Here is a 13,559-nt window from a genome sequence, read left to right as displayed (position 1 = left end):
AGAACAAAATATCACTAATTAACTTATAATGCTCATGCATGGATGAACATTTAAAAAGTGTCATGAAATACCAGTGTTGGGATGACTCGAGTCAGGACTTGACTCGAGTGTACTTTTTCGTGTGACTTGACTTGACTCGAGTGACTTTGCAAGAAGGACTTGACTTGACTCGGCGCTTCAAAAATGTCAATCGACTCGTGACTCGGGGCAAAATTTACGAGTCAGTTTACCGCCATCAAATAAACGGCGTCGATTAGCGATATATAGCCTACCTATATATAAAATCATATCCGGATCCGGCATATCGAGAGGAAACTGGAAACCGAAGTCCTGTTCGCAAAACAAATCAAAAATCTTCCAGAATTCGAGTCCATTTAGTCATCATCATAAATGATCCAGGTCACGGCTTGTGTGGGGTACAGGAGTGCAAAATAACGCAGTTCGGTGTCGATAGATTCAGGACCACTGCTGCTGACAAAGTCTGCGCGCACAGAAAAATAAATGTGCCACGCACAAAAAAATGTCCATTTCAGATGCATAAATGTACATTGTACATCACTAAATTGTAATCAGTAATTCGCAATCAGACGAAGCGACACACCATATCTTTTTTGTAGAAAATGTATAAAAATGCGTTAAAAAAAACTCGAGTCCGTCACAGAGAACGTCAGAACGTTTCGCAAAATTCGGGGAAATATTTTTTCTCGTCAACACCAGATATTATCGTAAAAACAGGGTAATTCGTGGCCTTCGTGGGTCGAGCCGAAGTTATGAAGTTTTTTCGTCAATAACACCACACACATCCGAAAAACATGCGGGTAGGCTAAACCGGGAGTCCAGCCGTGGCAACCCTATGCTACGCCCTCTAGTCCATGTGAGTTGGTGAATTTGAGCAGACTCGTGAAAAATTAGAGGAAACATTGTTCAGGACCACCTGTTTTTCCATCTTGAGAGTGGGCGATCGTCACCGTCACCATGCATTTACAAATTGATCAATATATTTATTATCATTGACCTATTCCAAATGAAATTCATTGATATTGACATAAATGTATTAACGTTGTAGGTAAAGGTAATTTCAGGCACAATGCATTCGTAGGTATCCGTCTTCTGATTACATCTCGACATAAATCTTTAAGACTGCCTAAATGCGGTATGTTCACCAGTGTCACTCGTGTTGTCGTACTGTACACGTCGACCAGCGCATAAAGAGGTTGTTTTAAAGATATTCCACGCACAGAAGGCCCTTGGTCTTCTCCGTTTATTACTACATGCATGTTACACTTGTTGCACACCGGTATTGATGTTGTGATGTCTCCAAGAGCGTATGGCTCACTGTATGTCTCGTCACATGGAACTAATACAATACCGATACGACTGCCGGTGAATGTAGATTGTCCAAAATCAGGAAACCTTACTCCAGAAGAATTGAAGGATAGTTCTTTCCTACCGAAAAAGTATAGTTTTTCGAGGATAATTTTCTGATTGGAAAATGACGCGACATGATCTGAGGATGTATCTTCCTGGTTTATAGCTTGTATTTCCTTGTATTGCGATCGAATGCGATTGTGAAACTTTGTTATAGCCACTGCGAAAGTTTGTTTTGCAAAGTTACGATCTCCATTATTCACGTAGGTGCCTGTTGATGTCGAATCTGTCATGTCCGGTATCGCCATCTCCGGTACCGTATCGAACTCTGATGGATTACATTGGGTCACTCCGACGCGAAGGTGTCCCGACCACCCGTCCTGTGAATCGGTAATCTCAATCAAAAATAGTTGTCCGGGAAGTATTGGACAGTGACTGAAAATAGAGTGAAACTATACATTTAGTGAGCCTTGTTGGAAGGAAGTAAATATAAATTTATCTACCATGAGTCTGTTTCTCGCCATTGTTCTACGATATCATTATTTACTACAGAAATACACGTAAAATAGACAAATATATCTTGTTAAGCTTTAAAACTTCAAGATGAGTAATCGAACAATCAAATAGTATAGCCTATTCATTATTCATATTGAAATGAACCCGAATATTTTCGGCTGACACTCGTCATGGGTAGCCTAAACGTCAGCAACTAGTAGAGAAGTGGAAAGAACATTGTGTATCAACGCGACAACGATTGCCGATATGCAATGTTCTTAAGAATATCTGCACTTCACTGTCTATATTTACCTGAAGCATAATCCGTGTGAAAACCCAGCTATTCTGCGAGTAGAAGTCCTATTTCTGTTAAAACGCAGATTCTCTCCCTTTTTCTCGTGGAACCGGTAAGAACCAGTTGTACCTAATCCATTCCATATATTCCTAATATCCTCCCCCATTGTTTAGAATTATGATACGCCGACACTGCAAAGCATATATGATGTATAGTCAATTTGACCTCAGTAGAAGTAGATTTCAAAGAAGGTGGAACAATCGCCAATGTAGCGAAGTAGGGATTTAAGTCCTTATTGTTCGTTGAATACTTCGTTTTACTGCGGATCTCCCCGTCGCAGTGCTATTTGTTAATGATTTGTAATAAAACCTCTGAATACAAATTAACCTATGGTCGTTACATGGAGATTCTTATCAGTGAACACAAATTTTGCATTCTGGCCGTCAACTCAAGAACTATCAGATTATGCTTTAAATCACCGCAGTGCAGTCATTGTAGATGTAGATGTACCTAGTAGACTAAGGCTATTATATTCATCTTTTCGAACAACCCGAGGGAATACTATATAGTGAATATATTCGTCGCACAAAACAGATACAAATGTCGCTTATAACTATATATCACTGGAAGTAGCCTATAGTCTTTCTGCGTCTCCGATACTTTATTTAAGGCTTAATTTTGAACGTCGCGGAGGTCATGATATAAGCCTGCTATTCTTCTATCCCAACTAGACACAAATTGCCCAACGCAATTTACTGTTATGCCTATGCTGTAGCGTTAGGCTGGCTGTCGACTACCTCTCAATCTCAGTCATGACTAGAACGACGTATCCATGTAAGCATGATGGTTTTTATCACCTCTTGGCGACAGCAGCTGATCAACGTTACTGTTCCTACCTACGCTCTCGGGAATTTACGTCTACGTTAGGTCAGACTATTGGAGGTAAAGAACTGAAATATACAATCGACCAATATCTTTATGTCGAAATAAACCCAAAGATTTTCGGATAGCACACGTCGAAAATATTTTAGTATGAAGTTACTATTCAATCCTGCTGTCTCAGTAACGCAGCACTTGCCACTTCGTCTATTACTTCAGATTCACAAAGCTGATGGCTCCCAGATATGACTTCATAAATACCGACGCGCTTCCAGTACATGTGTACCTGGGATATCAAGAACTGGAGTTCTGGATATCCCTGATGCATATGGATATTATGCAGTATGCACTAACTCACTACTATCAGACTGACTACACAGGCCTCAAAATAGGTAACACGCAGACGCAGTAATACAGCTGCATACTATCTGTATTCTGTTGAGTCGGGATTGCACGATACGATCAATACTTCGATCTACACTACGACACCAGCACCAATAGCACTAGTGATATTCCAATGCCAATTTACGAAAGATTTATCTCTCATAAAATATATATCAGCCACATCACCATGCTAACATATATGAATAGGCGTACCCACGCCTAAGAGATCGAAACGCCAGAAACAACAGACTTGCCATCAAGTGCAGTTATATCTAATATACTTCGCGAAAATAATTATAAAATTTCACACATAACAATTGAGTTGGATTAGAATTTCGATTTGTACGAGCACTTCCAGTAAATATTTCAAAATCAGCTGCTTCCAATTTCGGTAAACTAACTTTTATGTAAAACACAGAACCCATATCCGGGTGAGCTTTCCAAAGGAAAACGCATATCCTATGGAAATCGATTGGTTTTGAAATCAGCGTAAACTAACAATAATACGAGTCAAAAAAATAAAACAACATAATAATTCCACTATCAGGTTAAATCAATATCGTCATCAACACACTGATTTTCTTGCGGCGACTTATCGGCGGACACATTCCCCCCAATATCCGGTGCGGAAGCAGCCAAACTAGACATTTTATCTGCCATATTATCCACCTCTTTCTGCATCTGGCCTACTATTTCAGCCGTGGGGGCAACTTTATGCTGTTTTATGCCTACAGCGGTGGTAGGCTTGGAAGTAGAACAGCCTGGTACTGACAACGACCTAGCCAGTTTGGCGTAGACGTTGTCCATGAATTTGAACATAGGCGTGTGCGTGACTTGCAACAGTTTGTCTTGTTCTTCGTCATTGTAGGCTTCTACTAATCTGGTTAACGCGTCCTGCTCTTCAGTACCGTCGAAAGAGTCGGCGTAATCAGTGGCGGCATATATCGCTTGTTCAGCGGAAACCTGCAGATTGAAACGATACATATAGGAGGGCAGTTCAAAAACAACACTCTTTCCCCAAAATTTACTGGTTACTAGATAAAATTGTTAGGTTACCGAAAAGAATGCTGCACACCAATTTTGACTCAATTCCAAACAGTGGAAGCAAAGTTATTCTAGTACAAAATTTTGGATTTATTTGATACAATAAAGATGAATATTTTTCAAATTCTACTGACTACCCCACGAAATTGATAGGTTGACCGAAAAAAACGATGCACAACAAGTTTGGCTCGATTTCAACCAGTAGACGCAAAGTTTTTGGAACAGCTTCTTGGAGGTACAGAACTTCAATATAGGGCCTACAATTGAATAGTATATTCAAATTGAAATGCACCCGAATATTTTTCGCTGACATTCGTCAGGGGTAATCGTCAGCAACCAAGAGAGAATTGGAATGAACGTTGTATATAAACAATTGTATCACAAAATATGACGTCACCAGCATGAAACATCGTTCTCACCGGGTCGCCGATGTGCAAATGCACAAGCACCAAGTTGCACGTTAACCGCGGAATGTTGTCCTGTCCTTTCTCGATCTGCGAGTACAGCTTGCATTGCTTCGTTATACTCTGAACCGCATCGGTCAATTTATTATTCTGAACCTGAAATAGAAAGGTGAAGCTACACTGAAAACATTACATGTATGTAGTAAAGTTCCCCAGACAGTGTGGCTTGGTTGAACAGTACACTTTCTATTTGATCGGTAAAATACTGCACCTCTTATATATATTGACAGAACGAGAGATCGTTTATTGAATTTGTCTCACCATGAAAACATGAAAAAGCAATACTTTCAAATTAATTGTTGAGACGAGCCATACATTGCTGGCTACTTCTCCACTGGTCTTTCAGATTTAGTTTAGTTGCTGATGAAATTGAGAGATTCAAGAAAAAGGATAACTCTCCGGAAAAAAAGAGAAAAAGCTAACGGATGCACATATATTGTGGCAGTGGAATCAAAGTAGCTTGCGTTCATTTGTCAAATTTTTATACATATTCTTCAAATTTTGACAAAATCAAGATTTTGAAATATGATCATTTTTTTCGGCAATATCGTGGTCATGACTATGTTTGTCAGATTGTTTCAAAGTGAACCGTAACCAAGTCATATGACTCGAGACTCAGACGGCCAAGACCGACATTTCATTGTAATTTCGAAGAACAAGTAAAGTAACCACCCTATTGGGATTTTGTGTATTGGTACGGGTATTTGAAAATGCGACAGGAAACTGTTAAAAATGAGGAAAATTAGTATTTTATAAATGCGAACCATTCGATATCACCAAACAGAGTTATAAAAGTGGGTTTAACTTAACTTTAATTGGAAACTGAGAAGTCAACACAATGACTTGGAATCGGACTCGAGTCATAACACCATGACTCGGACTCGAACCTCTGTTCGATGACTTGGACTCGACTTGACTCGGTGGTGAATTGAAAATGACTCGACTTGACTCGAGTCAAAACTATAAAACTGAGATTGACTTGTGACTCGGAGCTTTATGACTTGGTTACAACCCTGTGCATGGTCATTAGGGTTGTTCAAAATTTGGAAAATGTTTGGAATTCTGCGTGTCCATCGCTTATCCTTTAGATCAGAGGTCTCAAACACGCGGCCCGCGGGCCGCATGCGGCCCGCGAGACCATTTTGTGCGGCCCGCGACGGCATTTTGGATTTCATAGTATTCGACAATATTTTACTACCAATTTTTGAGAACTTAAAATTCGCTCTAAAACTATTCCAGAAGCCTGAAACTACTCAAACTTCACTAATACATCAGTTTCCACTCAGTTACCACTCAGTGCAAGATCAACTATTACGTGACATTACTTGTTTAATATGGTAAAACATGACCCGTTGATGATTCGTGACTGAAAATTGTGATTTGGACTTGAGCGCGACCCTCTGTAGAATCACTCGTACCCGTACTCGTCACGTCAAACGTTACAATCAGAGAAGGACTTTTGTGACTCGGAATGCCGTGACTTGGTACAACCACGGACGCAACAAACCATGGTGTCCTATATGGTGTGGACACAAGCAAATCTCACGGCTTAGTGAAATTGGTTTACGTCACACTTTCCATTTGGTCGAAGGCAATTTGACGGTAATTTTTGTCCGGCTTGTCCTGCATTAGCCTAAATTTTATAAAACGGGTATCAATCGAAAGCTACCGCGGTACTGATTGCGAAAATATAAATTAATTCTGTTCGTGGTCCTGGAACTCCCCAAAATAAGCCTCGAATGTTGCATTGTATGTGAGTTTGGTATTGTGATGCTGCAATGACGTCTGGGAGCAGGCGAGGAGCACTGCAAGATGCAAGCGTATTGGCCATTGTTACGCAGCCGATTGAGCACTCACACGCTCGTGCGCATTTGCTCCTGAGCTGCTCAGACGGCATGGTTGCGTCACAATATCAAACTCACTTACAATGCAACATTTGAGGCTTATTTTGGCGATTTCCAGGGCCACGAACAGAATAAAATTGATAATTTCGCAATCAGTACCGTGGTAGCATTCCATTGATACCCATTTTATCAAATTTAGGCTAATGCAGGAAAAGCTGGTCAAAAATTACCGTCAAATTGCCTTTGACCAAATGGAAAGTGTGTCAATAAAGACCAATTTCACTGAGCGTGGTGGCCCTACGAACGGGGGGTCTGGGCGAGACTTACCGGGGGGCCCCTATAAGCATCTAACCGTAACTTCTGGGGGTCGGAGACCCCCAGACCCCCTTTCGCATCTCTTATTCTTATCTATCTTTCACCACGGTAAGGTTCGGTCAAGTGCTGGATTCGGCCATGTCTATTATTGCATGTGTGCAAGGATAGACTACATCAAAACTAAGTAATTCTACCGCATGCAGAGACGTGATGATTATCGGGATACTGGACTTTTCTAACAAATGCAGAGATTTGATGATGATTGGCACATCTGTACGGAATCATATTCTTGCTTGGTACACGGATTTCCATGTTTATTCGTTATTATCCTTCAAAAAAGCGCATCATCGAAATATGGGGGAGGGGGGCTTCGACCAGGGGGCCCCGGACGACCGCCTACCTCGCCCACCCCAAAAGCCACCACTGGGCCCGTGAGATTTGCTTGTGTCCACACCATATAGGACACTACGATCAAACTATCAAACTGGTAGGAGAAATAGTAAAATATCAAAAGGCCGTAGCTTGCGTTGCGTAGCATATTTAGATATCTAAGCATATAGGTATGGCAACCGAAATTGGCATTATGTTGCCCCTTTGATATAGTTGGTTACATCCCGTGTCATCTTGGGTATCTTTATATATGTTATTGTCGCCAATTTAAGTGGCGAGTATTAACTAGTAGCCTACGCTTCACAGCTGTAACGAACGGATTCTTCGGCGATTGCACATTTCTATTGTTATTGCACAGATCCATTGTGTTCAAGTTCTTATTGATCTGTTCCAACATTCGAAGGTAAAATGAAACGCTGATTCTATTTGACTTCCGTAATGACATGTCAATATAGCCTAGTTATCAGGAGTAGACCTATGCTCGAAACCCGGAAATAAGGCCTACTTTGAAATACATTGAATTCCCCTATTATTGGAGGTGCGGCCCGCGGCGCCATCAAAAATAGGAAATTGGCCCGCGAGCACATTTGAGTTTGAGACCTCTGCTTTAGATTATTGTTAAAAAACAATAATGGGCTTGAAAGAAGCTCCCAGGAAAGCCGCTAACATTTGTCTAAATGCGTTTGAAAGTCGTTGTTGAAGAGTGGGCGGGCAACCGACAGCAGAGGCGGGCAATCACGAAACCACGGTTCTTGATTGGGTAATCGGCTAAGCTTCACTGATTACTGCAACAGCTGACTCGGATTCGGGAGCTTCGCTTTACTAAATTGAAAGTCTGTTTTGCTGAGGTAGAGTCTGTTAGTAGCGGTTGTGGTTCTGTACAAGCGCGTTGTGTGTTGATGAGTCATTAGTAGTACTGTAACACGTGTTCTTTGAATGCTTCACAGTCGATAGCAGTAGTTTATGCTTTGGAGCAACAATAGTGCAGTCATGGCAGAGGCAAAACGGCGAAAGATTGCACACATGCCGCAGCGAAGAACAAGATCCAAATCTGAGCAGTACTTGGTCGGATATACTTGCGATTACATCTGTGGCTCGAGATTACCTACTATACGAGAAGTAATGAGTTACTTGCTGCATCTGAAAGAGCATTGTCCTCAGTCAACCCCTACTCATGAACTATGTACTGTGATGGTGGATGATGTAATGACAGTGTGGAAAATGGCGAGAATTGTGACAATGCAGAAATCACATGTGGTGCGATCACTTCAAAACCTGCACGAAAGATGGCGTGATCTGAAGAAGAATCCAAAACAGGAAAGTGATCCCAAGGGTAAGAGGAGAAAATTCACTGATGATTTGGACAAGCTGTGGGATATTGGAAGTAGAGATGCCATAACAACAATGAAAAATGACTTTTATCTATCACATGAAAGAAAGCTTGAAGACATTGCATTTTATGAAGATCAACGGCAATCTCGCCAGTCAATAATGTTGGGAAGAGACAAAATTCTGGCTAAAGACCTCAAAAAGAAAACAGCAGCCATTGCAGATCAAACTGTTGAAAACGTTTCACACGACACAAGTTCTGACTATGTTGTTTTAGCATCATCGTCATCTTCAAAAGAGGGTGACAGTTTGAGTTCAAGTTCTGACTATGATGCTGATGTTGGACTTGGCACCTCGACCCAATCCATTAAACTGATGGCACCTAAAAATATTATGAAAAATACGCATGTTTCCCAAGCTCTGGATCGATTGCAAGTAACTGACAACGATGCTGATGGGAGCATTTATTAAGGCTTGTGGGGAAGATATAGCCATGTTCTCCCTGTCAAGATCTTCAACGAAGAGAGCCAGGGAAACAAATCGCCTGGAAATATCTCAGGACATTTTGGAAAAATTTGCCGAAAATAGACCACAGCATGTTGCCATTCATTGGGATGGAAAGCTCACAGAGGATAGCTTAGGAAATCGATATGAAGCTTTGTCAATTGTTCTATCTTGTCAACCTCAATATTCGGAAGGAAAACTACTTGGAATTCAGAAGATACAAAATGCAGCAGGTCAGACACAAGCTGAAACTACTTTCGACATAATTAAAAAGTGGGATATACAAGATGCTGTAACAGCTTTGGTTTTTGACACCACAGCAAGCAACAGCGGCTGGAAGAAGGGTGCAGCGAAGATCCTTAAGGACCTTCTAGGAAAGAAGGTTTTTTACCATGCGTGTCGGCACCATGTGTATGAGCTAGTAGTCAAAGACGTTTGGAAATGTTTATTTGGAAAAGCAACAACCGGACCAGAGGACAGATGGTTTGCCCACCTTAAGAAGAGCTGGAGCAGTCTTGACAGAAAACAGCAATTCAAGACTCTGACTATTCCTATATGCTTTGAAGAACGAGCAGCAATGACAGTTGAGAACTTCAAGCTACTACTCGCCAGTAAAGATTTCTTCACACGGGATGACTACAAACAATGTGTGACTAATGCTCTTGCTCTTCTCGGTGCAGATGGAGATATACATCATCAAAAACCTGGTGCAACACACCATGCAAGGTGGATGGGCACAATTCTGTATGCTCAGAAGATGTTCATGTGGGCTGATCAGTTACATTACAAATCTGAAGAAGTGGAACTGCTGCATCGCTTCAATTTATTTTTAGTTCTCTTCTATATTCCTGCCTGGGTTGCTTCCAGCATCGGTCGTGATGCAGCTGGTAATGACTTGAGATTCATCCAGGACATGTTGAGTCACAAGGAACATGATGAACAAGTTTCCAAAGCTGCTTCACAAAAGCTTTTAAAGCATGATTGGTATATCGTGGAGGAAACCGCTGTATATGCCTTGTTTTCGCCGAGTGAAAGCAATGAAACCCGAGAAAATATGGCAAAGACGCTCCTACAGGTAGAGCGAACTTCAAGTTTCAGGAGAGGCCCGCCCTCGTTGAATGCAACTGTACGCATCAACAAGGACACTACTTTGTCTGATTTTATTGGGCCACAGTCGTGGTACATATTTGATGTTTTTGAATGCTCTGGGGCGTGGCTAGCTCAACCGGTTGATGTTTGGCACTTATCAGATTCCTACACCAGAATGAGCTCCTACATCAGTTCTGTCAAAGTCGTTAATGATGCCGCAGAACGAGGTGTAAAGCTAAGCACAGACTATGCTGCAATCTTGACTGACAATGACCAACAAAGAGACAGTCTGCTTCAAGCTGTGGAACAGCATAGGAAGACAGTTGGAGACAGCAGTAAGTCAACTCTAATCAAAAGCCTGTAATCTGCAACTTGTGCCTGACAATGCAACACTGATCTGCAACGTACTTTTTTAATGTCTTTTGTAAATAGTGCTTTTCGCCTTCATTCAATTGTGAATAAAAAGTGTAATATGCGTTTGTTTATGGGTGAGACGTCGACCAGTCATAACAAGTACTACTGAAATGTTGACTCCTGGTGGTAAATTTTTGAGTTTCACTCACTGTCAGTAACTTTTGGAAAGGTAGCAATATGCATGCATCTAGTTTATTTGTATCTCAACTAGCGAGAGCACCTGTGCAATACATAGCACTTTCTGCAGGTAGATATTATCTTAGGCGGTTGCGATGTTGTACTATGGACTCTTGGTGACAACATTAACAAAGGCAATATATCATGTCTGTAATGCCACCAACAGAAACGACTGCACAACAGCACGCAAAAATCGTTACCAGCAATGTTCACAAAGTCGGTCTTTCAGCCAATCATTAGCTTATTATTACCGGCTTCAACCAATCAGGATTAATGGCTTCTCTTTGCCCGCCCACTTCATCGATTCCCCGCCCACTCGCCGACGGCTACTTTCAAACGCATTTAGACAAATGTTAGCGGCTTTCCTGCGAGCTTCTTTCAAGCCCATTATTGTTTTTTAACAATAATCTACAGAATAAGCGATGGACACGCAGAATTCCAATCATTTTCCAAATTTTGAACAACCCTAATGGTCATACTATGGACATTGCTACACGATATAATTCAAGTAACCTGAAGTCTTGCCACTCTATCAATGTATTCTGCAGCTTGACGGTGTTTGGAATCTTCTTCATTTTCACAAATTTCTGCCGCCTGTTGGACATGAAAAAAATGCACAGACGCATCAGTCACATTATTCTCAGAGACCGACACCTTCTAATATCTTTGTAACGATAGCCTAGCAAACCTGAATGACATATAACGATGCATGGTATTTCAGGTAGGGTTGGCTGCTGTAGAATAAGCATCCCTACGACCCAATCAATGTAAAGATTAACGTACGGTATCTTAGAAATTTACATTATTTACAATGCTGATGATAGTTTGACTAGCCTACTCAATTCTGTCGTGTATATATTTTTTTCTGTTTGGAGGCATAGCCTACACTTGTGAAAATGCATAGATGTGATAACAGTAAATCGCAAGAAAACTTCTAAAGTGAAAGCCTCCGGCATAACACACCTTCCTGTACATCTGAATAGCCCATTCATAATTTATTAGTTCAACAGATTTGCCTGCACGTTCAAGGCAGAGTGCTGCAGTGTCCGGCGTGCCGTTTTCCAGATACATGTCAGAGGCACGATCGTAAAATCCAAGTGCTTTGAACAAGAAAAAGACGTGGTTTAGGTCTAACAAGACACATGCTGCACGCCCAAGTAAATGAAAAAAAAACCGATGATAAAAATCTGACAATTCGGGGCACATGAGATAATAATTGAATTGAAAGATGTCTGAACATTGAACAAGATAATTTAGAACAATCACTTATTCACTTATTTAAGAATCGATTTCCTTTCAATCACATTGCATTGTGCACTCGTGTTAACCTGGATGGTTAGCCTACCAGTTTACATGGTGATGTTACATTTAGTTTTAATATTATCCTGTAAGAAAAATCTCACTAAAAAAACTAATCTATGATATACATCACTTTCCATTTCCAATACATTGAGATGATATAAAATAGGTAAATACAGAAAGAAGGAGGGTTATATGTAGGCCTGTTTGGTGAGTGGCAGATCAAATACATTAAATTCGGTTGTATTACACTATATGAAATTATGTACCGTAGCCCACACATACCCAGATTATGAGCATTGAGTTCTTTGCACGCATTTCCTGCTTCTTCATATGCCTTTGCGGCATGGAATCGAGCCCCAAGTCTGTAATGGGCATCCGCTAGTTTCTCATAAGCATCCTTTGACTTCTCAGGTTCCCTGTAAAGTGGAAGAATTACAGGCTTTGACTGATGATGTGATACTTTTCATACTCTGCTATTAAATCCATCCTCGGTTAATTGTTTTTGGATGATAAATATAAATCTATATACACAATGGGGATATTACAATGTATTTACTTTGCCAGTTTGAAAGCTAAAGCCGCATTTTGGTAACATACTGCTGCGCTGTCGTAGTCCGGTCTCCACTTGAAAAATCCAGTTTTCAAGTGCTTTTCTGCAGCTAATAACTGCTGCTGTCCTTCGGCAAGCTTCTGAGCCTTGCGGTCCGTCATTTCCACATCAAGTGTATTCTAAGTATATCAATGTCTGCGCAGTTAAAAATACTAATGGAACCACAATGAACACAGAAATATATTGCAGTAATGCCCGTCGCGTGATTAACAACTGGGCCACCTCTGGCAAATAACTTGTGTTTTCTTTTCTGCGCAAATATAACACAGAATTTCTCAAGCGGAAAAATTAGATGACAAATATTAAAATAGCAATAAAATTGTTGTTTAATTCACTGATAATTAAAGTAAATTCTCAAATCCACTCCCAAATCACATCCGTACTAAACAAACATACGCAGAGATGCCCATTTTATTGCATATAACCATTCAGCCAACGAAAATTCGCATCAGCTAGGTGGCCTTTCTACCACTTGCATCATTATTTTGGCAGTATCGAATGTCGATAGTGGCAGTATAGAGATTGTAGGCATTTAAATCAGTCGTCACTCCATCCTACAATCTCTATAGTGGCAGCAAAAAATGAAATTCAACATGAAACCATAATCATGCTAAAACCACTAATTAATAGCACTTGGAATGCCATGCCATGCTATT

At 40.8% G+C, this 13,559-nt stretch overlaps 2 protein-coding genes across 2 annotated transcripts; both read right to left on the bottom strand.

Annotated features, from left to right (window-relative positions):
• Nucleotides 1-980: 980 nt before the first annotated feature.
• On the bottom strand, nucleotides 981-3,137 carry LOC145439635 (neuralized-like protein 2). Its single transcript, XM_080317149.1, has 2 exons — nucleotides 2,176-3,137; nucleotides 981-1,803 (listed from the first exon to the last, which is right to left on the bottom strand). The coding sequence occupies exons 1-2, from the start codon at nucleotides 2,322-2,324 to the stop codon at nucleotides 1,032-1,034; spliced, it is 921 nt and encodes a 306-aa protein (XP_080173275.1). The 5' UTR covers nucleotides 2,325-3,137; the 3' UTR covers nucleotides 981-1,031.
• Nucleotides 3,138-3,449: 312 nt separating this feature from the next.
• Nucleotides 3,450-13,141, bottom strand: LOC145439629 (gamma-soluble NSF attachment protein-like). The gene is made up of 6 exons (XM_080317141.1): nucleotides 12,850-13,141; nucleotides 12,576-12,709; nucleotides 11,955-12,091; nucleotides 11,505-11,585; nucleotides 4,885-5,025; nucleotides 3,450-4,384 (listed from the first exon to the last, which is right to left on the bottom strand). The coding sequence occupies exons 1-6, from the start codon at nucleotides 13,002-13,004 to the stop codon at nucleotides 3,965-3,967; spliced, it is 1,068 nt and encodes a 355-aa protein (XP_080173267.1). The 5' UTR covers nucleotides 13,005-13,141; the 3' UTR covers nucleotides 3,450-3,964.
• Between the last annotated feature and the right edge of the window lie 418 nt (nucleotides 13,142-13,559).

This window comes from Botryllus schlosseri, chromosome 5 (assembly GCF_051294905.1).
Source record: "Botryllus schlosseri isolate E-star chromosome 5, Bs_hap1, whole genome shotgun sequence".
Classification (NCBI taxonomy): Eukaryota; Metazoa; Chordata; class Ascidiacea; order Stolidobranchia; family Styelidae; genus Botryllus; species Botryllus schlosseri.
This window is presented reverse-complemented; position numbering and strand designations above follow the sequence as displayed.

What these genes read in the sequence shown, in the direction of transcription:
- LOC145439635 (XM_080317149.1), bottom strand. Translation starts at nt 2,324, where the DNA reads ATGGGGGAGGATATTAGGAATATATGGAATGGATTAGGTACAACTGGT. An exon ending in TCACACGGATTATGCTTCAG is followed by an intron (nt 1,804 to 2,175) that starts GTAAATATAGAC and finishes CTCTATTTTCAG; the next exon opens with TCACTGTCCAATACTTCCCG.
- LOC145439629 (XM_080317141.1), bottom strand. Translation starts at nt 13,004, where the DNA reads ATGACGGACCGCAAGGCTCAGAAGCTTGCCGAAGGACAGCAGCAGTTA. An exon ending in ACTCAATGCTCATAATCTGG is followed by an intron (nt 12,092 to 12,575) that starts GTATGTGTGGGC and finishes TCTTGTTCAAAG; the next exon opens with CACTTGGATTTTACGATCGT. An exon ending in ATTTGCACATCGGCGACCCG is followed by an intron (nt 4,385 to 4,884) that starts GTGAGAACGATG and finishes TTCAATCTGCAG; the next exon opens with GTTTCCGCTGAACAAGCGAT.